General features: G+C 38.4%; 1 protein-coding gene across 3 annotated transcripts; it reads left to right on the forward strand.

The window, feature by feature from the left end:
- On the forward strand, nucleotides 1-27,479 carry LOC101852063 (WD repeat-containing protein 6). 3 transcript variants are annotated; one of them, XM_005089897.3, is made up of 24 exons: nucleotides 1-157; nucleotides 1,841-1,939; nucleotides 3,092-3,276; nucleotides 3,842-3,957; nucleotides 5,017-5,170; nucleotides 6,132-6,362; nucleotides 6,776-6,838; nucleotides 7,328-7,375; nucleotides 8,188-8,292; nucleotides 8,742-8,818; nucleotides 9,886-10,040; nucleotides 10,659-10,768; nucleotides 11,249-11,503; nucleotides 12,125-12,280; nucleotides 13,287-13,361; nucleotides 13,741-13,920; nucleotides 14,615-14,678; nucleotides 15,357-15,422; nucleotides 16,052-16,760; nucleotides 18,122-18,588; nucleotides 19,091-19,222; nucleotides 20,742-20,839; nucleotides 21,879-21,946; nucleotides 23,346-23,485. In XM_005089897.3, exons 1-24 carry the CDS (start codon nucleotides 85-87, stop codon nucleotides 23,437-23,439), a joined length of 3,780 nt encoding a protein of 1,259 aa, XP_005089954.1. In that variant the 5' UTR covers nucleotides 1-84; the 3' UTR covers nucleotides 23,440-23,485. The 3 variants fall into 3 exon arrangements, with proteins under 3 accessions (XP_005089954.1, XP_035825991.1, XP_035825994.1); XM_035970098.1 differs by having other exon boundaries at nucleotides 11,249-11,494; XM_035970101.1 differs by lacking the exon at nucleotides 20,742-20,839 and having other exon boundaries at nucleotides 23,346-27,479.
- The last annotated feature ends 178 nt before the right edge of the window (nucleotides 27,480-27,657 follow it).

The raw sequence follows: 27,657 nt of genomic DNA on the forward strand, positions 1-27,657 counted from the left end.
TGAGGCAGATCATGGAAAGCATGGGGCAGTAGCAGTTGCAATGTAGGCTACTACGAAACCAAAACAAAGACAAAGAACTAAAAAATGGACATTCAGCTCGAATGTTTTGTAGGACCAGTCACTAGTCTTACAGCATGTGCAAACAAACTCATAATAGGTAAATCTAGTCTAGATTCTCTAGGTTAATTTTATTGATTAACTTTTAACTTTGAATTTTGAAGACTCGAGCCTCAGGCAAGTTATTGAATTGAGCCCCCCCTCTCAGAACTCCAGCTGGTCGGCATCAGTATGGTATATGAAAAGTGTTTTGTTTCCTATGGCTCCACCTGGTTGATGATTAAAGTTAAGGCTCCTAAAGTTGAAGTTGCATGAATTGCTTGGCTTGTAGGCGTTGCCCCCCCCCCAAAAAAAAACCCAACAACAACAACAAACAAACCAAAAACAACAACAAAAAAACTGATGTTTTATTATTTTTTAAAAAGATCTAGATCTAGATTAGATCTAGAATCTAGTCTGGCCAGTCTCTCTGAGTCTGGTCACTTGCTTTTGCGAATTACTTTTGTGCATCATAACGTTTACTGTTACAAAATTCTTTAGTCCAAATGACACTGCAAAATAAAGCAATCCACCCCTCCACACACAGTCACAATTCAAATGTGTAACACCACCACCTTTGGTCTTCTCCCTGTGCTATCAAAAGGACGTACATGCTACTCTAGACTTCCGAAATTGTGGAACTTACAACTTAGGCGACCATGGCAAGGTAGATCTTCAACTAAGGAGGCTCCAATCAAGCTTTCTTTTTTACTGAATACAGTCAAACTACAAGACGGAATCGCAAAGGAGCTAGAAAAAAATTCCGTCTTAGTAGATATTTTCCGTCTTAGGCAGAGGAATTTAGGGGGAGATGGAAGGGGGTTTCAAAGGCCCAGCTGGTGTTATCAAGGGTCCTGTCGGCAAGCAATGGCAGTGGTCAAAACTTCACCTCTCAACTGCTATCCTGTCTGATAATGATATGCATCAGTCTTACTTATTACCACCAGTGCTTGCCTTTCATAGGACCACTGTTTGTCCTATTAAAAACAGAAATGTTTGAACATCTCCTTTGCTTCCACCCTTAGCTCTACCCACCGGTGAAACAATTACAATCACAAGCTCAGTCAACCAATGCCACCCCTCACTGCCATGTAACAACGATTTAAGGAACTCTTTTCTTGGCTGGCCGTTCAATCAGGGCGGCAGGCATTGGTCAATTTAATTTCACACCTCTCTGGTTTCTGGCTACTCAGGAAAGTTTCCGTAGTGGCTCGCTACTGGAGTACTTTCACTGGCACTGGTGAGATTTCACACCCACACCATCCTGACAATCTTCATCACTCAAGGCTCACATGATGGGGTAACATCTACCCCCAAATTGCACCCCTACTCCCCTTCCTCGCCCAGCGGCATGGCCATGGCATTAAGTTTAATGTCGGCGGAACCAAACTTGCAAATTTTTTCTTATAAATCGTTTCTACGTTGGACAGGTTTCCGTTTTATACAGAGGTAATTAAACAGAGGAATATATATATTATGTATGAAGGGGGAAGCGGGGAGATTCCTTAAAGACAGGTTTTCGTTATACAGGTTTCCGTTAAGGCAGGTTCAACTGTATACCTTGAGATACTGAATACATTCTGATCATATTTTTTCTGACACTGATTTTATTTTTCTTGAACCATGATTTCATTTGAATTTTCTCAGGCTTGAATAGTATTTTTTTTAAGGGTATGATGAAAAAAGTAGTCTTTAGGTCATGCTTACGTCATGTGTGAAAAATTTTTGTTTTTATCCTCCACAGGATGCGGCTCCGAGATCACCATTTTCAACTTGGCTTCTGAAAAATATGAAAACACTCAACAGATATTTGTAGGCTCTTCTGTTCATGGTCTTAGAGCAGGTGAGTCAAGAACAAATGGTGAGCATTAGGAATTTATAGTATACTGAGGAGATTAATTTAATCTATTGTATTTCTAGATGCTTTGAATTAGCAGCATCTATGATGTAGCCTTAAGGTAATTCATAAATATCTCTGGGACACACAAAAAAGTGAGTTTGATTCCTGTGTAAAGAGGTTTTTTTAGAATGAATTAGATCTACATGTTGTATCTCCCTTTGTCTGCTGAAATTATATCCCTTGTAGCTCGGGTTGGCCCTGACAGGCAGAGTCAAAGTTTGCTTCATAGATGATCTAAATTGTGTTAATGGGGAAGTAATACTTCTACTGCTATGTATTTCTTTTTGTAATTTATTGTGTTGCACAAGACTGAGACAAAATATAATGTACAGATGTTTTAAATTAGTACAATCACCAAAATGCCAGTGTGGAGAGGCGGACCAAACAGTGGAACACATCCTTCTGCACTGCAAGACACACAGGGCCCTGAAACAGGAAACATGGCCATCCCCACTGACACTACAGGAGAAGCTATACGGGCCGACAGATGAACGGAGCAGGATGGCCCAATATATATAACAAATACTGGACTTCAAGTGTGACGTGATGGAGAAGAAGGAGAAGAAGGAGGAGAAGAAGAAGATTATGTTGAAACTGTTATCTTTTTCTATCTTTTTCCTGCTGATGAACAGTTACTGGGTTGCCTATTCTCTCGGAATTTGTACCTTTGTACAAACAGTGTTATTGGAAAATGTATTGAACAGCAATTTAATTTTCCCTGTATGATTTACATGGATACTCAGTTTTATACAAAATTCTCATACTTCTATAGAGGTACTTGTAAATGTACTGCATCTCTGGATACGTAAAAATCTTTTTTTAGAGAGAATAAGGTAAGTAAATTTGGGTTTTTGTTTTGTTTTGTAAAATGCTCAAAACAGATTGTTCACATCGCACAGTGACAACCTTAATATTCACCCAGTAGTTCATTTCTCCCAAGGATGATACCTAATTTTGTTCTTTAGCTTTAAATAATGTTTTATTTGTGGGGTAAAAAGTAATGTGACTACACTTATTGAACTTGATAAGATTTAGTGTAAGTCTGATTTTTATATTTGTATATTGTCGTTTAACATTTTTTTTTTTTGGTTTCAGGCTTGTCATATGGAAATGAGCATAGTCTATGTGTTTTTGGAGCTAAACATGCTCGCATAGTTACCCTTTCAAACTGTGATAGTGAGGATAAGAAAAGTGACATCAATCTTGTATCTGATGTCTTTCATGCCGAGGACTGGATATGGGATGCTAGGTGGCTATGTGATCAAGACAAGAGTGAAAGGGTTAGTTATGCTCTTATTTTATAAGTACAGGTGGCTATCATAAGTATCCTATGTTGCCCTTTTTCTCTCTTTTTTTTTCTTGTACCCAATCCTATACAATTGGGCTTATCTGGTAAATAAAACAAGGTCAGTCTGATCTGTTATTCATTTTCATCCATTTTATTCCATATTTGCAGGTGGTTTTGTTAGTTGTTTCTTAAATTTTGATTGAGGACTGGTAGGTTATTCAACTATCAACAAATATATTTGTGCTTGATTCTTCTGAATACACCAATTTGTCAATATTAGTAATTATCCTATCGTCCTCTCACCTCTGAGTCATTTTCTATCTCATCCCATAGAAGAACAGTAGGGCTCTTTTTTTTTTTATCACTGACAAATTATCGAAATATGTGCAGTCTCAGATTTACTGAAATTAGTTTTACAGTTAGCCAACCATACAAGGCCGCAGAAGAATGGGAACTTAACAATAGTGGTTTTGTCAATAAACTTTGCACGTAAATTTGATATTTTGCTTATTTAAAGTGTGATATTAAAAAGAAATATTTCCTGGTTTTATTTTCAGGAGTCTGATGAGTATGGCACTGTTGCCTTAGCATTGGCTCATAATACTGTCGTTCACTGGAACTGGAAGGAGAACAAGGTGTCAAGGACAAGGCACTGCACAGAGAAATGTATACTGTATCCTTTATTTTGTTTTCACTGTACGCATCTACTAAACTCAATTAGTGTACATGCTCTAGAAGTTTATTATTTCCTACAGTCTTGAACAATGGTTTTTCAATCTGTTTTCAGTGATGGCACCATGACTCCTTTTGTGGTCTTTTCTGTGACTCCTGTTTTTTGGGGTTGTTTTTTTTTTAAATCTTTGTTTCTCTCTGGAATAGAACATTTCTTGAAAAAGATATTGTAAATATTGTATCTGCCTAAGCGTAGGGAACAATTCCAGATTTGTGCTGCACATTCCATGGGTCACATGAGGTCCTGTGTTGTTTTTTTTTCAAGCTCCTAATACAAGGATAGATGTGATGGAGAGCCTTGTATTCTTAAACACTTGAACACAATACTCTAGATCTCGTGTACATGGAGCGTGCATAAAAAACTCTGGCAGTAGAAAGTAGAAGAAGACATTTGTACTTCTTCTGGGGCAAGCTGCTGTGACAAGGTTTTTAATTGATTTTTACCTTGAACTGAAGGAATTATTACCAGTAAAATTTTTAAGATAGGCTTAAAAACCCCCCAGCTGTCTTAGGAATTGGAATGACACTCGCCCATTTGACTCTTTGGAAAGCAACAGCTTGTTGAATTATGTTGTTATCAATTGCAGCATGGATTAGAACCAAGATTTGATTACTTTTGAAATTTTGCAGAGAAATGAAGAAAAAGTAAGGGCTCATTTGAGTCTGGTGATGACATTAGGGTGAGGTGCTGCTTTCTCTTTTTTGGGGGGCTAAATTCTGACTGGAATCCGGTCTGTGTTCTTTTGTGATTAAAATGATAAGAATGTCAGTACCCTTTGTAGTATGTTGTGGCTATGGTGTCTCTAAGAAAAAACATGTCTCACTGACTTAAATATGTCCTAGTATCATTTCAGCTGTGTTGAGTAAATTCATGTTTTTCAGAGATCTACATTCTGTGTATAATGCAGACCTTTGTATCTTTTTGTTGATTTTGAGTCGGTCGTGCAAGAATGTATGAATGTTAGAACAAGTCAAATTTACATTTTTTAACTGCATTCAGATATTGTGCTCACTTTATTGGGGACTCCTGGAGTGATTTGGTTCTGGCTGCTGGCACAGTCTTCAATAAAATAGTATTGTGGCCTGTGGGGAATTGTAATTCTCAGGACCTCGATGAGCCTGTGGATATTGTTCACACGCTCTCTGGCCACAAGGTATGTTGCCCCTGAGAGGACTGAGGAGAAATAAATTTTTAAAAATAAATTTTATGCCCTTGGTGCAATGCTGAGGAAAGTCTTTGGTGTCATAGACATTGGTGTAATGCTGAAGCCAAAAGAAAAGTCTGCAAAGTGCATACATCCATGAGTAGAAATAAAGCTTTTAAATGCTCATAATGTTTCTAATTTTTCTCTGACTCAATTGGTCTCATTGGCCACAGCAGGGTCACATGTCAACTTAAACCTTGTCTTATTTTATCTGTTTCACTTAACCTCTTCACTGCTGAGTAGACGTGTGTTCTGGCTTGTATTCTCATATTGTTTAATCTGGTTGACAAAAGAAGTTTTAGTTGGTATAGTTACCGTTTGTGGTTTTTGCTTATTCTAAAACAATTCTCTGTGTTAAAATATTCCAAGAATTAACATTTTATCATGTCGGTACAGATGTTGATGGAAATTTTTCAGCAGTGAAGGGGTTAAGAAACATTCTCAATGCATTGGTCATCATCAAATATTGATGGATGAACTATTATTATTATCATCATCATCATCATCATCATCATTATTATTATTGTTATTATCAGTATTATTATTATTGGTGTTGAAAGCTGAATGAATGTTTTGCTTTTCTCCTTAGTGGCGAAAGTTCAGGCCACCATCTCTCCCCCTTTTTCCCTGTTAAAAAGAAAAAAGTAAATTAAAGAAATATGACAAAATCCCACATGGTAGTGCATCTTTATAGTGGACCTGTACTTTAAAAGAATTATTGACTCAATGAAATCTTCCCCAAAATTCCCCAAAAAGTGAAAATTTATAACTACATGAAATAAGTTTTCATAGCTGATTATTTCAATGAGTTTTTACAGACCATACTCTTTGCTGTTTATTATTTGCTAAGTTATTTATTACTTACTCACTTTTATTTGCTCTTTATTTATATTTTCTATTTCATTCACAGGGAGTTATTTTCTCTATCTCCTTCCATCCCAAACTGCGCAAAATTTGCTCAGCGTCTGATGATCGCAGTATTCGATTGTGGAAGTTGACATTTCAGTGCAATGACTTTTCCGCATTGAAGCCTTCTGATTGGAACACTATGGAGAGTACCCTCCTTCTGTGTCTATTTGGCCACTCGGCTCGTGTCTGGGATGTTGAGTTGATGACCACCTGCTTTGCTAGTGTTGGAGAGGTAAGATGATGTGAACTGAGAGAAACGTTATAAATCTGGACCAAAATGTTTAACTGAACATAAATAATAGCCGTTTCAAGATACTTTGCAAGAACATTTATTTTGTGGCGCAACCATTCTTGTGGTCAGTTTTGTTTGAGTTACAGAGGGATACCTAAATGTATAATTGCTGTCCCAGTTCTGGGGAAAATCCAGAAGGATAAAAAGTCATTAGAGATTGGTAGAAAAGATGTAAAAAGGCATATGGGCAGCATTTTCAAACAACTGCCAGACTGCTGATGGACATTTTGAACTAATTAAATATGAAAGAATAAGTCATAACTAGCTGCCACTTTCTTTTTTCTTTCATTATTACAGATTTGTCTGTAATATGGTTGAATAGCTTGAATATTTTTTTGTGGGTTTGTTCTCAGGATGCCACCTGCAATGTGTGGGACTATGATGGAAACATTATCACCAAGTTCAAAGGACATCAGGTTGGTGTTTATTCGACAAAAACAAAATTCTGTCTGATGATGTTTTTCTTGAACCTTTTTTTGTTTTAACGAGTTACTTGCTGTGATGTTGTAGGATGTTTATAATTATTACAGGTTCTAAAGGTTACTGAGAGGAACTGAATCTTGTTGAAAAAGTTTTACATGTGATAATGTGTTGTCATGAGAATTAAATTTGCCTGAAAGATTGGCTATGTATCCTAACATTTTGTGGCATAATTTATTTGTGCTTTTGATATGAGTTTTGAGCTTATACAATCATGTTGCTGTATGTGATGTGAGTCATTCTTTACACTCAAAAGTTGTGAGATCTATTTATTTTTCCCAATCTTATGCATGAAAGTGTTTTATCTTGAAAAGATGAAGAAGTGAAGGGGAAAGTACTATCTTTTCTTTTGCTGGGATACTTATCAGAAATTTGTTTAATTTGTTTTATAAAATTTATATTCTTGACTGCTCTTTCGGTTTCAGGGTCGTAGTATATGGAGTTTGGCTGTCGGAGAAGATGAGAAAAATCTGGTGAGGATTTTCAGTGGTGCATTTTTTTTTGTGTCTGCAGACTGAATGACTAGTGCCCAGTCCCTATGGTTCATTCTTTCATGTGTTAATAATGAACAGTGAATAGTTTATTTTGTTTTATATATCCAGTGCCTTTTTTTTTATAAGGTTAGTTTCTTCTCTTTGAAGTGTGAGTATTTGTACAGTTTTACATTATTATTTTACACTTGTCCTGTTATTAATGCACTAATTTCTTTTAAAGTGACCACTACCTTTTTGCTTCCTCTTTTTTCTACACAAGTTTCAATTGCCTTGTTTTTATAATTATGTACGTGTGTCTCTGGGGCCTGGTTTAATCTCTTTCATGTTGAAGCAGATGAAAAATTGAAGCTGCACATTGTGTGAGTTGTAGCACAATGTGCCTGAGTATTGCTGTGTTCATATGTGACCCTGCTGGTCAAATCCATACTTCAGGTAGTATGATGATCACGTTATAAAGTCCTCTTATGCTCTCTGAGTTTGAACCTGTACCTGTTTCTTGAATAAAGTCAAGATTATATTTGCTTGAGGCATAGGATACCTTTGAGTCTTATTAAGATTTAAAAAATATCAGGGATATGAGGCATAGTAAGATTTTGTGTGCTTCTGTAGAGATGGGTCTTAAAGGAGGCTGTATTACATTGTAATCTCAGTTCTTTTGTATTAATGCAACTTTTCATTATGATTATGATTATTATTACTACTATTGTTATATTATTATTTTTAATACTAATAGTAATATCATTATTATTATTATTATTATTATTATTTGTTTTCTTGTTGAAATCTACCAGTTTACTGGAGGAGGAGATGGCAGTGTGCGCATGTGGTCACTGGAGCAGGGAAGGGACAAGCAGATGTCTCAAACAGTGTTGACACTACCCTCATCAGCGGCACGTGTAAGTGGCTGTGTTTTCGGTGAATCATGTGTTCTCTCCATTAGGGATACTAAAAGGTTTTCTTGGAAAAACATTTGTCTCAGATCTATGATGGTTGCACTGCTCAAATGTTTTCAAGATGAAACTGACTGCTTTTGTAAAGTTTGTGTGTAAAGACTTTTTTGTATTGTTTAAAAATACAGTCGAAATTGTCTAAGACAGCCACTCAATGTCGAGGAGAAAAACCGTCATCTTAAACAGGTGGATGTCTTACGTAGCGTCATTATAATGTGAAAAAAATGCAAACAATGAAATTGGAAGTAAACGTTTGTACAGGTGATTGTGTTATGCATCTGGCCGTCAGAGCAGGTTTGATTGTATTATGCTCTTGGATGCAGTTTTTGTTCCCATTTTCTATGTTCCCATTTTCTATGTTCCCATTTTCTATGTTCCCATTTTCTATGTTTCAGTGTCATGGACAAGAAGACTTTCCAAGGAGTGTCACACTGTTGAACTACAACATGGTACTGGTCATGATGAACTCTGGGTACGTTGGTTCTTTCTACAGCTAAGACAAAGAATGTTGCAGAGACTCAGCTGGTACAGCAGAACATGACTATAGTGGCACCTGCTGCAGCGGGGCCTTTCCGGAATCTCCTTTTTTGGTCTATGTGAACTCACCTGTGCTTGTGTTTAACAGGGCAAGGAAAGGCCGGTACTTTGATACAGCAGGAGAGATCAAGTGAGCTCTAGCTGGGGGAAGGGTGTTGGGGGGGCTGTAGGTGGGCTCCAAACAGGCAGTCAGCGGCGTGGTGATTAGCCAATCCAGTGATGAGTGAGGTGTGACAGGTGGCAGAAAGAGATGATGCGGAGAGATGCGTTATGTGAGCCACTCCAAAAGTGATGTGCCATATAGCCCTAGGCCTAGGCTAGGCCAAAAAGACTAAAAGAAGAGGAGAGTGTATAGTGTGTGATTTTTCGGTAATTCCCCTTTGCATTCCTATAGCGGGAACTTGCCAAGAGCAGGATTTTTCTTCTGGAACTAAAAGTCCCGCTATAGCTATGTTCTACGGTATATAAAAACAGCAAGAATATGTAGCTTCTGAGCCACAGAAAGACAAGGACTGATCATGTCTAGTCTTTGTATTTTGCTTCTTTGAAAAGTTTATCTTCTTACTGACTCAATTGACCCTTTTTTGTTTTTTTCTTTTATTTATGGAGTTGGATTCAGACTGTTTTTTTCTTGTTCTATCATAAACAAAAAACAGTGTTCTGTTTCATTGGTAAGTCTTGTCAAGATTATATCATAGAATTCTGAGTGAAATACACCTCTTTTTTTGTTGTAATTTTTATCATCACACTAAAAAAAGATCACACAGGAGCGTTTTCTGGACTTACTGGACCTGATGCCATGTTATTTGCTAATGGTTTTTATAGATCCTGATGTTTCTAAGTCCATGACTAGGTTAATTATAAATTGTAGTGGTGCTTTTTTACTCTGGTGTCATCAGATTCTAGAATCTTTAGCAGATACTGAAAGACCATCTGTGCATTGAGTTTCTGTAATTAACCGTTTTTGTTCTTAAAAATTAAATGTGCTTGATTGTATTCCAGGTCTCTCTTGTGTTACCACATATCAGAGCAGCAGTTTTCCGAGCTATTGTCTGGTGCAGACTTCCACTCGTACAGTGTGGTGAGCCCATGCCCCGATGGCAGGAGTCTTGCTGTGGGCAGTATCAGTGGAAAGTTGTGTGTTATCAAAGTACTAGGTGATTGCTCAGAGTTTATTTATTTGTTTTTGTTTGGGTTTTTTTATCCACTATATTGTTGCTGGATCTTACATTCATTTCTTTTTTTCTCTCAATTTCGTTTTGTTTTTATGTAGTGCTTTGTATGTGGAACTTGTGGATATAGAGAAACTCAGTTTTTGATACTTAAACACATGTTTGTTATTTAGATGTCGGCCTTTGACTGTAATGTAGATGGAAAAGAGTTTCCAGAAAGCTTTTTTAGAGTACAATATTTTGAAAACAGTGATCCTAAAAAAAATTTCCAAAAAATGTAAAATAGATCAGTAAAATAGAGGGCATTCCCCAGACAGTTACGAATTTTTCAGTGCGCTCAATAATTTTGTTCTAGACATTTATTGATAACTTGGAACAAGAGGCAATGATGTTTGATCTGATATACTATTGTCTACCATCTATGGTAACTTTGGAGGCATACAATTCTTGTAAGACTGATAGAAGGCTGCATACTCTTCAATTGTTGTCTACTGACCTTGTCGTGAATGCTGTGTCAGTTTCATAAATTGGAGCAGACATATCCTGTTGGTGTAAAATTCATATGAACACATTTTTTGCTTTCAATCTTTCCCACTGCTGCAGAGTCTGGTGAGACTGTTAGTTGTGAAAAGACTGTGTTTTCTGGTAAGGTTCTGGGCATAACATGGATAGATGTGGATTGTCTGGTGATATCGGGACCTCTGGGCTACTGTGTGAGTAAATTTACCTTTATTGTCGACTAGCTTAGTAGAAATAAGCTGATTATCCAAACAATTTTGGGCAAATACATTTAATTTATTCAGTTAATTTTTTTTCAGTTTTTGTGCTTTCATATCATTTTCAATATTCTTTTTTGTTAGCAAACCAGTCCTTTAAAAAAAAAAAAATCAGTCTTTAAGCATGAGATTGATATATTTGAGTGAAATATAAATTTCCATTTGTGAACGAATGTCTTTTACTCTAATTTGCACATCAGGGGAACATCTCTTTTATTGAATGCTGTTTCCAACTAACCCAGATTGACCCTGACGTGGGACCTTGAAACATTTATATTTGCTGATGCTTAAAGAAGGGTGGGCGGGGGGAGGGGGGGGGAGTGAGGACAGACAGAGTGTAGTTACGATACATTTGCAGCGCCAGGTAAAAATGGCAGCATCTGAACTATAACTAAAAGGGTGTGTCTTTTCTTACAGCACTTGCTGACAGTAGAGACTTCGTCCCCTGCAGAGACACAGGGCCAGCAGATGTCCATCCTGACCCAACGGGAACTGAGCTTGCCTCCTTCCAAACACCGATGGGTCACTGCGGCCTGCATGGTGCCACTGTCCGATGGCCCAGCTCGTGGGGCTCCTGCATTGATGGTGTGTGGTGACAAAGATGGCTCTGTTCACTCGTACACCCTCTCTCCAGAAAATACTTCTGATGCAGATGGTTCCCAAACTACTCCAGTGAGTCTTGTAAAAATATATGTTTGGTGTCATTTGGGTTGTTGGCAAAAATAATTTTTCTTTCAGGAGGTCTAGTTTTTTGTTTTGATCATATGCTTGTCCTCTATTCAGCATGCACTTGTGAAAAAAATTTTAAAGATAAGAAAAATATTTTATTGCAAATCCTGAATGTGTTGTTCATGTCCTATTGTTTAAGTTTTTTTGTTTTCTGTGTAGGAAGGGACAGATTGTTAACTTGTACTCTATATATGCTCATTGAGCTTTTACCCTTTTGCTGCAAATCTTTCATGAATCTAAAAAAATTATTTGAACTGAAGGATGCAAATATCTAATATCCTGACACTAAGTGCTCTGTAACTGTTGTCTGCTGGTTACTCATGATACCTGACTCACAGTCGTTTAGCCCCGACTTGCACACATTTGATAGGTCCAGGTTTGAGAGTAACAATTGATTCTGGTTTATTCCCACTGGTTTGATCAATCTGCCTATTTTCTTTCTTTAAAAAAAATTTCTTTGAGGCTCTGTTCCTCTCTCTGACTTGAGCTTAACTTACTTTTTGTGTTCATTAGTGTGAACTTGTTTATATTTACTCTGTGTAACTCTGTCTTTTTGTCTTTCAGCTGCTGCCACATCAAACCTTTCAGAAAGTCCACAGTAAAGCCGGTGTGACCTACGTCTGTTACAGAGATGGTCGGGTTCACACAGCAGGGAGAGACGGCTTCTACAGGCAGTGGGAGGTGAAGAACGGAGCACTCAGCCAACTGCATGGAAATAAGGTAGTGCATTATTTGACTTCTATACTTTCTTGATGGGGACTAGAGGTACAGAGTGGAGGCTCTCGTGGCCTAGAGGTTTAGGTGTTCACTTCTCATTCAAAGACACAGAGTTCGAATCCAGGTAGCTGCAAAAACATTTTCTTCTCTAAAATTGTCTCCTTTCACCCCCTTTCCTGCTCTCTAGCAATGTTCTGTCGTCTGCTTTCGTCTCCACTTTCTTCCACCACCCCCTCACCTCCTTTGCCCCCTCCTCTTGGCTCCTGACTCATTCTGCAGTCTTTCTACTGCTACCCCTTGGCTCCTTTTTACTGCTGTCTTTCAGCCACACCCCTGATCTTCTGGTAGGAAAGATCTACACCTAGCCTTCTCGGATAAGGGCGAACAATCTCGGAGGTCCTGTGTGCAAGTTGCGCTCGTTAAATATCCCTTGGTAATCTAAAATCAATAAAAGTAGGCTTCGCCTGCCACCTGGGCAAAATTCAAAATTTCCTACCAAAATGAAAATGGTTCATGTTTCCCGCATGCTCATATGACCTTATGCAGTTGCGTGCGCTGTAATACACTTACCAAAAAAAAAAAAAAAAAAAGTGACAGGGAGCTTATTCAGTCGTAGTAATAGCTAGACTGGTTTCACCTAGTGCCGTGTTGTAGTACTGGTTTCTTAGACTGTGCTGAGGGTAGACACAGCTAATTATTTATATTTTGTTTCATGTTTTTCATGTTTTGCCTTAGTTGTCCTAAAGAAAAGCCATTGTGTGTCTCTAGTATGACTTCAGGTCATCATACTAATGACATTTTCATCAGGGCATGATCACGAAATCTGGGGGTGGGTGCGGGGTGTCTTTCTGTCTGGACAGGATGATTATCACCAAATGCCAGTTAACCTGTTTGCCCACAACAAACTTAAATTTTATCATAGAATTCAAAACATGTGAAATTTATAATTTTGCTGTGCAAGAAAATGTCAGCCTTATCACAAAGGTGTTCTTTTTGTGAATTTTCACAGATCTTGAAAGGCCTGGAATGGATTGATAGATTGGAATGGCACAACGGAGACCTCTTGGTGTATGGATTTTTTTCAGTAAGTTCTCCCATGTCCACCTCTGACATGACAAGATTTGGTCTGTAGCAATAGATTCTAACAGCTCCAGTCTCCATTCTATCAAATCAATTGCTAGTAAATGATGTGTGTAACTTATTAGAACTTGTTCGCTCGAAGCAAGTTCAACAATTTTTATGTTGTGGAGGTGAGAATTTTTCCTTTATGTTCATGAAATCTAATTCTATAGGCTTATGGAAATATTACTGTTGTTTCTATTCAGTTCCGTGATCTTAGTATCTTTGCTTCAGTTTCCCAATCCAGCAGTCTTCTGTTCTTTTGCACTTTGACTTTGAAGTGTTTACTCAAAATATTTTCTATGATCTGACATAGCGCATATATTTTATGTCATGACTTGCAGTCCCAGTTCACTGTTTGGAGCGTCACATACAACCAGCAGATCATGTCGGTGCAGTGTGGCGGAGGTCACAGGTCATGGGGGTGTTGTCACGAGAACGGAGTTCTCAGATTTGTCTATTTGAAGGCTGGAGCTGTGTACCTAGTGGACAGTGAGCGGCAGACAAAGCAGCGCATCATTCGGGTCAGTATTTTGTTTCTTCCCCACGTGCCCATTTTCTACCTCACTTCTGTTTTTGAAGCACAGGTGCCCCGACCTGCTTGAATCTTCTTGTGAAACCTGTTTCTGATTGAGCTTAACTCCTTTTATCTGGCAAGCCGCTCCCAGTGGCTCACGGTCGGAGCCACTGTGCAGATGAGCCTCTGACAATGGCTAGGGCACATTCCTTTACAACGTCTTCGACGTCAAATTACTTTTAAGCAACTACCAAAAAGAGGTTTCTTTTACTAGGAGTTCATTACCTAGGTGAAGAACTATCAAAATAGGTTCTCTTATTTTGATTTAATGATGGATTTAGTGACGTATGTGCCACTTAAATTTCGCACCAGAAGAGGGCAGGGAAGAGGGCAGGGCATAGTGGGTTGACCTCCCCCCTTCGAAGATAAAGAGTTAGATATTTTTAAAAATCAGTATCATAGCATTGGTGTTCCTCTCGTCACTTTTGAAAATGTGAGGCATTGTGGTGAAATCAAGGGATTGTCAAAATAATGAAATAGAAGAAATTGACACTAGGATAAAATACAAGAATACTGAAAAGGAAGAATCAACCTTTTCTTCATTTGAAATATAATATAAGTTTAGGCGTAGCCTTTTGTGGATGGTATGCGCTAGGGTCGCCTCGCGGTGATATAAAACTTTCAATGTTGGAACTTTTCAGGCCCCTCTTCATGGCAGAGAACTGAGTGGTGCGACAGTCATTGGTTTTGTACACTGTCAGGAAGGTAAACAATTACACATTTCATGGTATTCGTAAATTGTATTGGACTGCCTGTTTTCTGCTTTAGTGACAAGTGATTTTGTTTTCGTGAGCAGATGATCGGGAGGCCAGTAGGTTAAATCTATTCCCTATAACATTTTGTTATTGTTTTGATGTGTATACAGTTAAGTCTTTTCCTCTTCTGTCTAAAGTTTTAATAAAATTTCTGTTTGTTGTCTTGATACAGGCAGTGGTAGATTCTTTATCATTCCATATCCTTTTTCAAACTTCTTTTTTGCAGTCTTGATGCGTTTCTCTTTAGCTCAAACTGTCTTCTTGGTAATGGGAAAAGTTTTAGCTAATCATTAATGTTATTGTGGACTCGTGCCCCCACTACCCAATATCATGTTTCAGGACTTTTATGCTAGAAATACAATGGAGTCCACCTTAACCGAAAACATTTTATCTGAAAACAGAGGTAAACCAAGAGAAAAAAGTTCCTTTTCCCCCCCTTCTATTTGAGCAACCTCACTAAACTAAGAATGTGGTTGAACTGAAGAAAACCTGGAAACTGAAGAAAATCTGGTGGTTCCTCAGATTTCAGTTTTAGGAGACTCCACTGTAACTAACTGCATTAGTGAAAAGTCTTCATTATGTTCTCAGTCCTACTTAAGTAAATCCATCAGTACTCCTTTGTCTGCAGGCACCTGGGCCCCTCTAGTCTGTACAGCCAGTGAGGACACCAGCCTCAGTGTTGGAGTGATGCGGCGTATCCTTTTGTTCTAATCTTGACCGTCCGATGTTTATCTCATGTCTCATTTTCACTTTAGAAACTCAATTTTTGCCTTTGAAGGTACACTCAAAATTGTCCAAGATGGCCACCCATCGTCTAGGAGAAAAGTGGCTGTCTTAGACAGGTCAGGTGGGCATCTTAGACAGTGTCATTATAATATTTTTTTAATTCAAGGAGGGAGTGGGAAGTGGTCGTTTGGACAGGTGATGTCATTGGACAGGTGACCGTTGATGCAGGTTCAAATGTATATTCATTTTTTAAGACACTTGTTTTCTTTTGGATTTTTTTGTTTTTTTTTTTTTTTATAGTAGAAGGTTTTACGGTGCTCGCAACTGCATAAGGTCATATGAGTGCCACCCTTTGTTTTTAAAAGGTATAAAACTTGGACTCCGTGTCATATACATATATGTTTCTAGTTTTGTTTTCAGATCTTTTCTGTTATTAAGATTTTTTTTCTTTTGTGCCTGACATTTTTAAAAGAAAGCTTTTACATCCTTTCACTATAAATTTGCTGCCGTTTAAGTATTGAATTTTGTCACACTTATTTAATTTTTAATAGGAAATTGCAAATTGCAGGTTGTTTCATTCTTTACCACTTCTCTCAGATGACCAAGGACTGGTACAATGGGAACCTCTTGCATCATTAAAAGGTCATCTTTCCAGCGTGCGCTGTGTCACTGCTGTTCCATGTGAAGGCATCCACAAGTTACCACCACGGTCAGATCTGGAGTGGGATCATGCCGACAAAGAGACTTCTTTTGTCCTATTCAGTGGAGGAGGACGAGCTGAACTACGGGCCTGGAAGTTGCAAGTCATGCCCCCAATGTGTAGAAGAGGAGGTCACAGCTATGGAGGTCGTGTAAATGTCGAACGTGTAGTGTCAGAAGCTACAGAGGAAGCTGATGTGATGAATGAAATCCAAACTTCACGTTTGACAAAACATGCTGTTTCTGTGACTGAGACGCCTAGCAGCATCGACTGTGATAAGCATGGAGTCAGTCTGAGTTCTGTGAGCACTGGTTCAGCTGTTGATCCCACACTAAGTGGAGCTGGCACAAGTACAAGCAGATCTCAGCAGATCTGTTCCTACAAACACTTAGCGACACATTTCCTTGGTGAGTGCAGGCACAAGCAACGGTCCTCTTCTTGGAAAACTCGGAAACTGAGGCTGGACCCGGAGACTCGAGTGATGAGTGTTGCCGCCACAACAGTCTCCCAGCTAGAGCCAGGGAGTCAGCGTGATGACACAGCCAGTGGTGGACATGTCTCTGGACTGTACCTGGTGTCTCTGGCAGGCTCAGATGGTGTTCTGAGGTAGGTTTGCTGTTTCTCTACGTCAGTCGTGATGTGTTCTCTTCTAGTTCTTAGGGGTAGTCGACTACTGGTTCTTCAACCTGAAGTGAAACTGATTTTTACATGTGTCACATTTTTCCTACTCCATAGGGCCCTTATGCGTTTAAGGCAGACGCATTCTGATTTAGAAAGTACTCTCTATATATTTTAAAATACTGACTAGAGTACATGTATGTTCGGTTTTGGTAATAGGAATGAATTTTGGAATTTGCTTGAGTTGTCACTGAAGCATACTCTTATCGATGTTAGGACCACCAAGGGATCTTTACTGTGCGCAACTTGAACATGCGACCTCCAAAATTTTTGGGGGGCAATATCTGAGAAGGCTAGGTACCATAAGATCAGGGGTGTGACTGAAAGATAACAGTAATAAGGAGGCATAAGTAGCAGTAGAAAGCGTCAAGAGGCGAGAGTAAGGGAGAGAGAAGTAGAGAGGTGGCCAGGGGTGAGGGTGGGTGGAGGGGAAAGTAGATGATGGAAGAGGACGGGGACTAGAGAGCAAGATGGGTGGCTGGTGGGTGCTCTGGTGTGGTTTGCTTCTTCTTTCCTATCAAACATCTATCGTCCTTATCTCCCTTTTTAAAAATGTTTGGTACTCTCTTGTAACACCTCTAATCTTCTGGCGCTCATATGACCTTATGCTGTTGCGAGGGGTGTAAAATCTCTACAAAAAAAAGAGAGCAAGAAATGGGGCAAAAGGAGAAAATTTAAAGGAAGTAAGTCTTTTGACTGAGATGCTTACCCTTTAGACCACTAGAGCCTCCTGTTACTTATTTAAAAAGTCTCATTTGTAGCAGTTGCTTTTGAAGCCGAACTGGAAGTATCACTTCAGTACCATATTGAAGGGTGAAAGTCAGTGCATTGCTGATAAATAATAAAGACAAAGGCAAAGTTTTTCTCTTTTTTTTTCGTTTTTAAAATCTTTCTACTGTCTGATTGTTCCATTTTGCTTGGGTAGTAATATTTGAAAGGTAAGAGAATTGAAATGCTGGCCGTTTTATTGTACATTCCCATTTGTCTTCTTAAATGTGATCTAAAATTTGAGGAAAACAAAATTGCTGCCATATTCAACGAAGAAGAAAAACGCTCCTACAGATGCATTCTCCAGCCTTTTTCCTTTATTAAAAATTACAAATCACACCTAAGCAAGTCTAAAAATAGAGAATAGTCTTACTCCAGGTTGTTGCTTAGTGCACCCTTTTCAGTCAATATCAGTCTGGTGATGGTTCCTGTCGTAAAGCCTGTTGTGTGCGTGTGTTGTGATTCATTGTGAAGGTAATCTAGATAAAGTGAGCAATTGCACTTTCTTCATTTCTTCTCAGGGTTCTTTTGTTTGATGAAGCAACACAGAATTTCTCAGCTGTTGTTCAAAGCTCATTCCACAAAGGCTGTGTTCTTAAAGTGACCCACCACCTACAGCACACTTCTGACTCACAGCCTACCCTCCTGCTGCTGTCTGCCTCCACAAATGGCCAAATCGTTGTATGGAAGTTGGGACAGGAGGTTATTCAGAAATGCACAAATGACAGAAGCTTGAACCACAGAGGGAAAGTAAAGACAAATAAAAACCCTGACAACCACTGCGAAAGAGGACAACAGAACCAGTCCAAGGCAGGTTCATGTGAGGCTGGGACTGATGAAGAAGAAGGAGATGTTTCAGATGACTATACAGACTTCACAAGGCAGGGCGAGGATGACAAAGAGGATAAACATAAAGACTGGCAGCCGCTTGCATCATTGCCAGCCCATCAGTCAGGTGTGAACAGCCTGCACAGCTTACAAGTCTCAGGTGAGAGCTCAGTTTGTTCGGTGTGGTGAAGATGTTGGAGGTTTAGAGATGTAATGATGTGTTCATGTAATAGTACTCAACAATCTGTTATAGCATATTTAGTTCTGATTTTGCAAATTGATACTGTCAAAATTGTCTAAAATGGCCACCTATTGTTGAGGATAAAAGTGGCCATCTTAGATAGGTGGACATCCTATACAATGTCATTATAGTGTAAAAAAAATACAAGGGAGGAATGGGAAGTGGCCTCTTGTACAGGCGATTGTCTTATACAGATAGCCGTAGGAGCAGGTTCCACTGTCACTATGATCCTGATTTTGATTGCAAAATTAAATCATTCATTTTTCTCATATATACAGATCTATGTTCGCTTATGTTGTAATACTCTCATAATACTTTTATAATTTTTCACTGTTCAATAATTCCCTCTCTACTCTGTACTGGTCTGGAAACAAAATTAACTTCTCCTTTATTTTTTTCTAAACTGTCCATGTTGTCTCAGATTCACAGTTCCTGGTGGCATCAGGAGGGGATGATAATGCGGTGACTGTTCAGCTGTGCCAATTGTCAGGTGTCCAGGTCAATCTTCTGTGCAAGGTCACTCAGCACCGTGCGCATGCAGCACAGGTCACAGGTACTGATATCATTTTTTAAACTCATTCAGTGCTGAGCGCTCCTGCTGTGAACTCCCCTCATATACTGGGCAGTTTTGTTATGGCAACATGAAATAAGGTCTACCCTCGAAAATAAAAAAAAACTATCAGACTCAATGGCTGTTCGAGCAGAAAAAATATCTCCTTGACCTTTCCCATAATGCATCATGATTAGTAAAATAACTTGGTATGGATTAGAAAGAGTAATTCTTTCGATAAAGATCTCTCTCTTGCCCTTTTTTAACTCCCAGTGGAGCACAGGCCATCAACAGCATTACTCCAGCGAAGCCTGTCCTGAGCATCCTTTTCTATATGTTTCCATGATGTCCCCGCTTTTTCAATTTCAGCTTGTACCGCTCATCTCCATGTCATCTTTGGTCTTCCCTTCTTTCGTTTTCCATGTGGGTTCCACATTAAAGCCTGCCTGATGATGCTTGACGGGGGTCTCCTCAGGGTGTGTCCAATCCATTTTCATTCGATAAAGATAGCGAGGCAGAATGCGAGAATACTTGTTGGTAGTATGTGGACGGGGCCCAGGCTTCGCAAGTATTCTCGTCCGTAGCACTGAATGAGTTAAGTATCCAGGGTGTCATATGGGGCGGGGGTGGGGTGGGATGGGGTGAAAGGGGGGGGGGGGGGTCATAGTAGGTTCTGCTTTCCTGGTGAGCCCTTTTTTTGACTTGTCAAAGTATCAATTTATTGTTTTGAAAAAAGACAAGTTCTTTTTGTATGTTTGTGTTGTGAAAACTGGTATTATCATGATCTGTATTTATTTGACAATTTCGTACAGGATGTCTTTTGCAACATTAATACCAGTTCCAAACACAATGGTGACTTTCCTAGTGGTCACAATGCTTCTATGTTTTGCTGAAGGTTTAAGGTGTCTCTCATAACGAGAGCTGAGGTGGCTCGAAGGTGCTTTATTTTCTTGTGTGCTACATTTCCAGACCACTAAATCAGCTTGTAATAGAGAAAGTCTTGTTGTTTTGTGGAAATGAGGATGAGAAAAGAGCAGTGGCTTTTGAGAAATTGGATCGTGTTCAAGCCTGGTGTTCACATTCATGACTGGACAGCTTTAAATCCTGATCTGGCACTGAAATGAAGGTGACAAGTGGTAATTCTTAACCCTGTCAGTACGTCGTGTTTTACTATCGTATCCATACGATGTAGGAACTCTGTGCAACCACTTTCCAAAGAGGAATTTTACTCGTAAATCCAATCCGTACGCTTTGCGTAGCAGTCTGTCAAAATAATTTTTGGGGAAATACTGAAAGTTTCAAAGAGATCTTCATACTAGAAGTATTATAAAATGTGAAGAATACAACCGCGGGGGTACAAAATGACCCCGGGGCATACAGATAGGGTTAAAGCCCCATTGCTCAATAGGCTAATTATTGTCTAATAAGACTGATTTTTCTTTTTCTTAGATGGGATCTTCTAGATAATTTAAGATGTGCATACTCAGAAAGGAAGGTCTTTTACTTTTATATTCTTTTGCAGGCATAAAATTTATCAATCCATCTCTTGTGGTCTCAGCATCTATTGACCAAAGAATCTGTGTGTGGAGACTGCGTTGCAATGGAGAAAAGAGTATGCATGTGAGTTTTCCCTAATTTTTGTTTGCCCACTTTTTCAACTTTATTGGACTGGCAATGTCATAAGAATGCCTGATTTTAGAGTCCTAAAGGCAATATTGTATTCTGAATTGTCCTCAATCACACTTTCTTTAAAAATGTGTCTAAAGGACTTCAACATTTATCCCTTGACATGGGAGAACCATCCTCATGACAGACCCAGTTGGAGAGCAGCAATCATAAAGGGCAGCAAATATATAAGAAACTTCACAAATAAAAAATGTTGAAGCCAAGATAGAAGCCTGCAAGCTGCTACTTCCTCAAGTGGAAATGAAGCTGTCAAATGCTCAAGATGTGGCAAACTCTTCTCATCCTGATTTGGTCTCATTGGCCATTAAAGCAGAAGTCACAATTATTCCTTATTTCTTCTATTTCGCTCCAGAAATATTCTCCACTGCAGATGCGCATGTCATTGTCAGACATTGATGGACGAACTATTATTATTATACTTAATCAATTCCTACAATTGGGATTATGTTTGCAGAGAAAGGGAAAAAGACAATAAATTCAGTGTTCCTAAAAAATTGTAATCGCAAACATGCCAAGAGATCTGAGAGCAGCTTTTACTTTCACTCAGACTCATTGTAAGTTCTTCGAAACATCAAAGTCATAGTTTAACAAAAATTCCTTTATGTCTGTTTGTGACTCAAGACATTTTGTGTAGTCAACTGAAGTATTATTGTCTTTTTTCATCCATTTCATGAGGTCAGTGATTTATTAATTATCATCGTTTTTAACCTAAAAATTCGACCCGTCAGTCTGAGTGGATCCTTATATGCTTCAAGCTTGACCCTTGAAAAAGTGATAGACTGAATCAAACTGGGGTTAGTAACTTTGTATAAATATAAGTGCAGGTTGGTCCTTATTCTCTCCTTTTCCTTTGTATTTTCTGTCTGTCATTTTCCTCTTTGCCATTACTGTTAGACTTTACTTTAATTGTCAGAACTGTTTGTGTCTAACTCTAACTCCCATTCTATATTTATGTCTCTTGTTTCTTTCTCAGCTGGAGCTGGTACAGTGCAAATATTCGAATCTGTCTGATGTCTCTTTCATGGATATCTGTCAGTTCAGGTAACTGATTGTCCCCTATTTAGGTCTACAAAGCCCTATTAACTTCGCACAGAGATACCGCCCAGTGTATTCCACTTCAGATACTTGCAGGGAGTTCAGGTCTGTTACAGAAATTTAAATCTTAACCCTTTTGTTGACTTATGGCATCCCTGGTACGTCACAGAAATGGAAGTCCACAAAATTTCCCATTCCTGGTTGCCCATAACATTTCAAGAAATTTACATGTACCTCAGGCCAATCACCTGGCTCTAATTTTTCTGTGCGGAGATTTAGCTGCAGGCACTACGTGGATTCGTATTCGGAAATAAAACGCACGCTTATCAGTACCAAATTTGCTAGTGTTACTTTACTGCTAGGCTTGCAATACGTTACCACCAAAATTACTTTTTAAAAGGAATAGAATTACATTTTTTAACTTAAAATTGCAAGTTATTCGAAATTATGAGTAGGACGGGGGATACAGATATAGGAATTGACGAAAATTAGAAAAGTGACATGATTGAAGGTATGAAATGTCATGTCACAAATGGGCTAGATCTAGACCTCGAGTCCATTACACTGAGACATGAGACTGCTGTACTGGGTAATGAGCTTAGCTGAAGATCAGTGCTGACACAAGGAATGTATACCCACACTCAACTAGAGGGCTAAAGAGTTTTAGGCAAGTGAATTACTCTCCTCATCCTGCTGGTTAGTAGTACAGTGCAGCCTCTCTATAACGACATCATCGGGACCAGAAAAAAATGTCTTTATAGAGAGGCAACCAGAAATTACTAATGATATATAAGGAAAAAATCGGGACCTGGGCACCATGTCGCTTTTCAGAGGATGCCATTATATCGAAGGTCGTTATAGAGAGGCTGCACTGTACCTGTGTCTTTCTTTTTACTATGCTCTCTCAGTGCACACAGGATCTCCTCACCTAATGAAACAACAAAGGGTTGAAACACCAGAGATTTTGTTGCACTTTCCTTATGTCTCTAGTCATACCTACAAAATGTTAAAGTATTTCTCTTGCTGGGAATGTACATTTTTGGGGAATCAGTGCTTTTAGATAAGCCGATGGCCTGTCAGATGTACTCTTACCCTGTCCAAGCTATTTAGTGTTGTTGGATGTTGAAGGTTTTTTTTTGTGTTGGCTAATGGACCCACCTACTGCATTTTTTTGTGTGGCTGCAAGCACTAGACCCAAAGGAATAGCATTTTTCCTACGAACAGAGCATTTATCTCTCTCAATGTGGTCTCTTTAATTGACATTCAACTGAATTCAATTGAATGCCTCAGTTTCTAATTTCAGACTTTCTTTTCAAAAGGACGTTAACTTTATTGATATTGTTACGTTGTGATTGTTATATTGTTGGCAATTGTCTTGATGACACTCTGCTTTGCTCTTTTTCAGTGGCTCTGTGCATGTCCTGTGTGGAGGTGAAGGCCTTACTCTACATACACTGATTGATGGAACTGAAGCCATCACTGGCCAGAATGCATCATAGAAGCCTGTCCCATGCTATCTGTGCACAATAAATTATTTACATTATACTCCTGAGTGTTTTTTGGGGTAGTCTGTAAATGTTACTGTTACTTCACTTTTTAAATGATCTATTCAGTGTTTGTTGTTAAGAGTTTCAATGTGCAGTGGTTGCCATTCTGCTTTTAGAGAGATCTACTTTGCCTAGACTTGGTACAAGGATATGCTTGGACAGGATAACGGTTGTATGATATCAGTAAAGATAGAGAGTTTATCAAAGGCAGCCAGCCCAGCTTTGGTAGGCTTACTTTTCCTCTACTATTTCATCTGTGAAGGTGTCATCCGTGAGTACAGGGTTCTCACAGAACTGTAACATTTCTACTTAGTCTGAGAAGACCACGTTACCTGTACTTGGATCACAGATTTTAAGAAGTAAGAAAGAACCATTTCCTGCATGAAAAGAGGAAACCATGGTACATTGTCACAAAAGGCAAATGCAGTACCCCAGACCAGAGCTTGCCAACCTGGGCGGCATCATCCACTAGTGGGCAATTTGATTATTTTGGTGGGCTGTGGGGATCAACAAGGTAGTTACAGAGTGTTGTATATTGTTGGTGGGCGGTTGGAAAATTTTAGCCCCCCTTAACTCTATCCGTGCGTTGTATTTTACTATCGTATCCATACGACGTGGGGAACTCTGTGCCACCAACCACTTTCAAAGAGGAAATTTACTTGTTAATCCGATCCGTACGCTTTGCATAGCAATAGCAGTTGGTCAAAATGATTTTATGAGAAATTAAGTTTCAAGGAGATCTTCGTTCTAGAAGTATTCTAAAATGTGAAGAATACAACCCCTGGGGTACAAAATTACCCCAGGGCGTACGGATAGGGTTAAACAAAAAGGGGCACTGGCTATAAAAAGGATGACAAGTTCTGCTTTAGACTCGAGAGCCCCATCCCTTTAATGGACATAACAGCTGCACCCTTGAGTCTTTTGTCATTTCTAAAACTAAAATCTTAGTAAAGTATGTATCAACATAATAACAACAAATCCAGCCAGATCGAGTTTTGCTTAAAAGTTTATTGGCATAAAATAAATGGAGCTGTGATTAACATAATCCACTTAGACATTCAGAGGGAAAGAATAAGTTGATACAGTAGTATAAAAAAACTTGTAAAATTATACAACATACCTCAGCTTGAACTGAATTATGGATAGCATCACAGAGTTAGCAATATGCAGTGTACAGTGAATCCCTCTTTTATGAACAGAAGAGAGTGATGAATGATCAGATAAAAGTAAGAGATCTCTATAGTTGAGAAGTATATATGGATAAAATTGCAGATGGCGATCAGGAGGTGATAGAGTAATACTTGTGGTTTTTGGAAACATGAGACTACCTCTTTTGGCATTTGTAAAAGTAAAAGCTTCCAGTTTCATGAAAATATTTACCTAGAAGGTCAAAGTGTTCTGATTCTTTCAGCCCCTTAGTGAGTTCTCTACACGATGTATTAAGTACTGTATTATAGGTATTGGAAAGTATTTATATTGAGGCAACTCATCATCCTCATTGCCTTTCTCACCCTGAATCAGAATATTGGCCACGAACAAACACTTTCCACCTTTCCCTACCCTGAGCTAGCCGCTTGATGTTATTCCATGTCTTCCCACTTTTCTGTACATCAATTTTGGGACTCTTCTCCAGGTTCCATGTGGTCATCCCCTTGATCTTTTACCTTGAGGCAACAAGTGCTGTATAAATTTAGCATCACCTGACTTTAGTTATCATGTATCACCATAAAAGCGTCTTCAGGCCTCTTTACAAAACATTTCAAACAATAGAGGTCATCATATGCTTCTTTCATATATCTGGAGAAAAACTAAGTGCTTATATCGTGGACATTTCAAATTAGACAAAAATTCATTAGAATTAGAAGCATGAAACTAAGTCTTTCTTTACTGAATTTTAATATGCCATTGAGCACCAAAAGATAAGCTTATTGTAAAAAAAAATTGCAGCTACGAACGTGAGAAATTGTACACTTTTTGACTTGAAAAATGACTTCATGCACTGGAAATAAATTTTGCCTGCTTTCTGTAGGCACATATATATATTATAGTATAGCCGTTCTATTGACAGGTACAAAAGTACAAAACTTGGAATTGAAGAAAAGTTCCTAGCATGAACTGAAATTAGAAAATGGTAAGATAATGCATTCCGCTTCAATTATGACTTAGAGTGAATGAAATGTTAGATGCCATGAAGTAAGAATACTAGACCAAGTAGATGGGCCCCCAAAACGATTTCACCTTCAATGATACAAAATATATCATGAGTGTGCATGAATATTGAGTGAGCAGGACAACAACACAACTATTGTCATTTAATGCGGGAAAGCAAGATAGATCCAACAAAGAGAAAGAAAAGAAGTAGGACCTTCCAGTCTCATCCTCCAAGGTATGTGTGTTTGTTGAAAAGTACAACGTGGTTAGTTGGCGGGCACACTGGTGTGATTTGCTCCTTCTTTCCTATCGCACATCGATTCTCTTTATCTTTTCTTTTTTTTTTGTGAGTTGCTCTCCAGTAACATCTCTAATCTTAAACACTTACACTATCTATTTGTATTGGAAGTGCCGTAAAACTCTCAATAAAACTAAATGCACATGAAGGAAAAAAGAACAAAAGCACCATACCAAAACCTCAAAGCAAAAAGTAGCTGAGGCAGAAGAAATCTATATAAACATCAAAAGCATCTGGATAAATACACCATCCAATAAAGGTCTCCAAGTATATATTCATAACATCTGAAGTCTCTGGTTCATCATATTTTTTATATAAATCATAAGTCAAGTAATGATACTTAAAGGAGTTAATTACCTTGAGATTGTCTCAAGACAAATCAGTCCAGACATAATTTTGCAATAAAGCAAAACTAAATGAAGAAGGCCTAAAAATAACGAAGGTGTCACAAGAAGGAAATTTTCTGGTCTTCCTCACTCAACCTAGGTGGAAATGGGTACATTGTAGCACCTGGCTGTAGACAGTGAAAGATGTTGTCAGTTTGTTAGTGTTTTAGAGCGTAAAATCCGTAGCTTGCACTGTAACTGTAACTGTAAGCTTCCCGGGAAGCCGAGAGTGTTTTAGAGTCGGCTGGGGGTAATAATAGTTGTAAAGTGCATAGACCAAGCTGCTGAGAGTGGATATACGCTATAAATGCAATCATTAATAGAATGTCCAATTTATATTGCCAAATTATATTTTTTTTAAAGAAAACAAAACAAGCAAAAGTCCAGCAAAATCCAAAACATCAGGAAAAAACAAAAACAAAGAAAAAGCAATCATAATACTAATACACGTTCACACAAAACTTTTTTTTCCACACCACAAAAATCAAATATCACACAAGCAGCATTGACATTCAAAATATATACTTTTTTTTTTCAAAATAAAAAAAAAACATGCTCATTTTTTTTTTCAAGGGAGATATTTATAGTCATCAATATCATCAGTATGATGCAGCTGCAAAGACAGTTTGGTCCTCTTGTGCTATATCACTTGTGCCTCAGCATTAAAAAATTAATGAGAAGAATCTTTCACCTATTTACATGTAATAGTGATAGGGTAATTTAAAATATTGTAAAGCATCGCCACCATCAATAAGAGAGAGAACATTGATTCAGACAATCTTTCCCCTTAAAGCAGATTAGAACTTCGGAGCAATCTTAAACACTTAATTCCAAAGTCCTATGACTCTCAATTTATTGCTCCAAAGTAGAAAGAGCACCTCTTGGGAAAATTGAAAGGAGGAAAAGATTCCTATTTAGTATAGAACCTGTGCTTTGTATGGAGGCAGCATAACTGCTAATACTGATATGTGACTTTTTAAAGTGATGAAACTCTGTGGTGAACTTCTCAATACCATCCCTGAGTACTCTCTTTCTTTAACAATAATATATCGACTGCTTCGTGTAAGACTCTGCCATATGCTATTTTGAAAAGTGAAGTACGATGAAGTCTTATTCTGAGCAGTCTATATTGTACATGCGTTGCCTAAAATACCCAACATGCATAAGAAAACAGAAATTTTAAAACTTTATAGGACCTTGAAAGACGACTTTTTCAGCCTCCAGTAAGTGTCAGTAACAGTAACAGTGGTATGAGAAATAAATCACAAATTTAAAAAAGAGATCTCCAGCCTTCCTGTTTGAGTCTGTGCCTCATTGTTCTCATGTTTTTAATGT

Source organism: Aplysia californica, unplaced genomic scaffold, assembly GCF_000002075.1.
Source record: "Aplysia californica isolate F4 #8 unplaced genomic scaffold, AplCal3.0 scaffold00010, whole genome shotgun sequence".
Lineage (NCBI taxonomy): Eukaryota > Metazoa > Mollusca > Gastropoda > Aplysiida > Aplysiidae > Aplysia > Aplysia californica.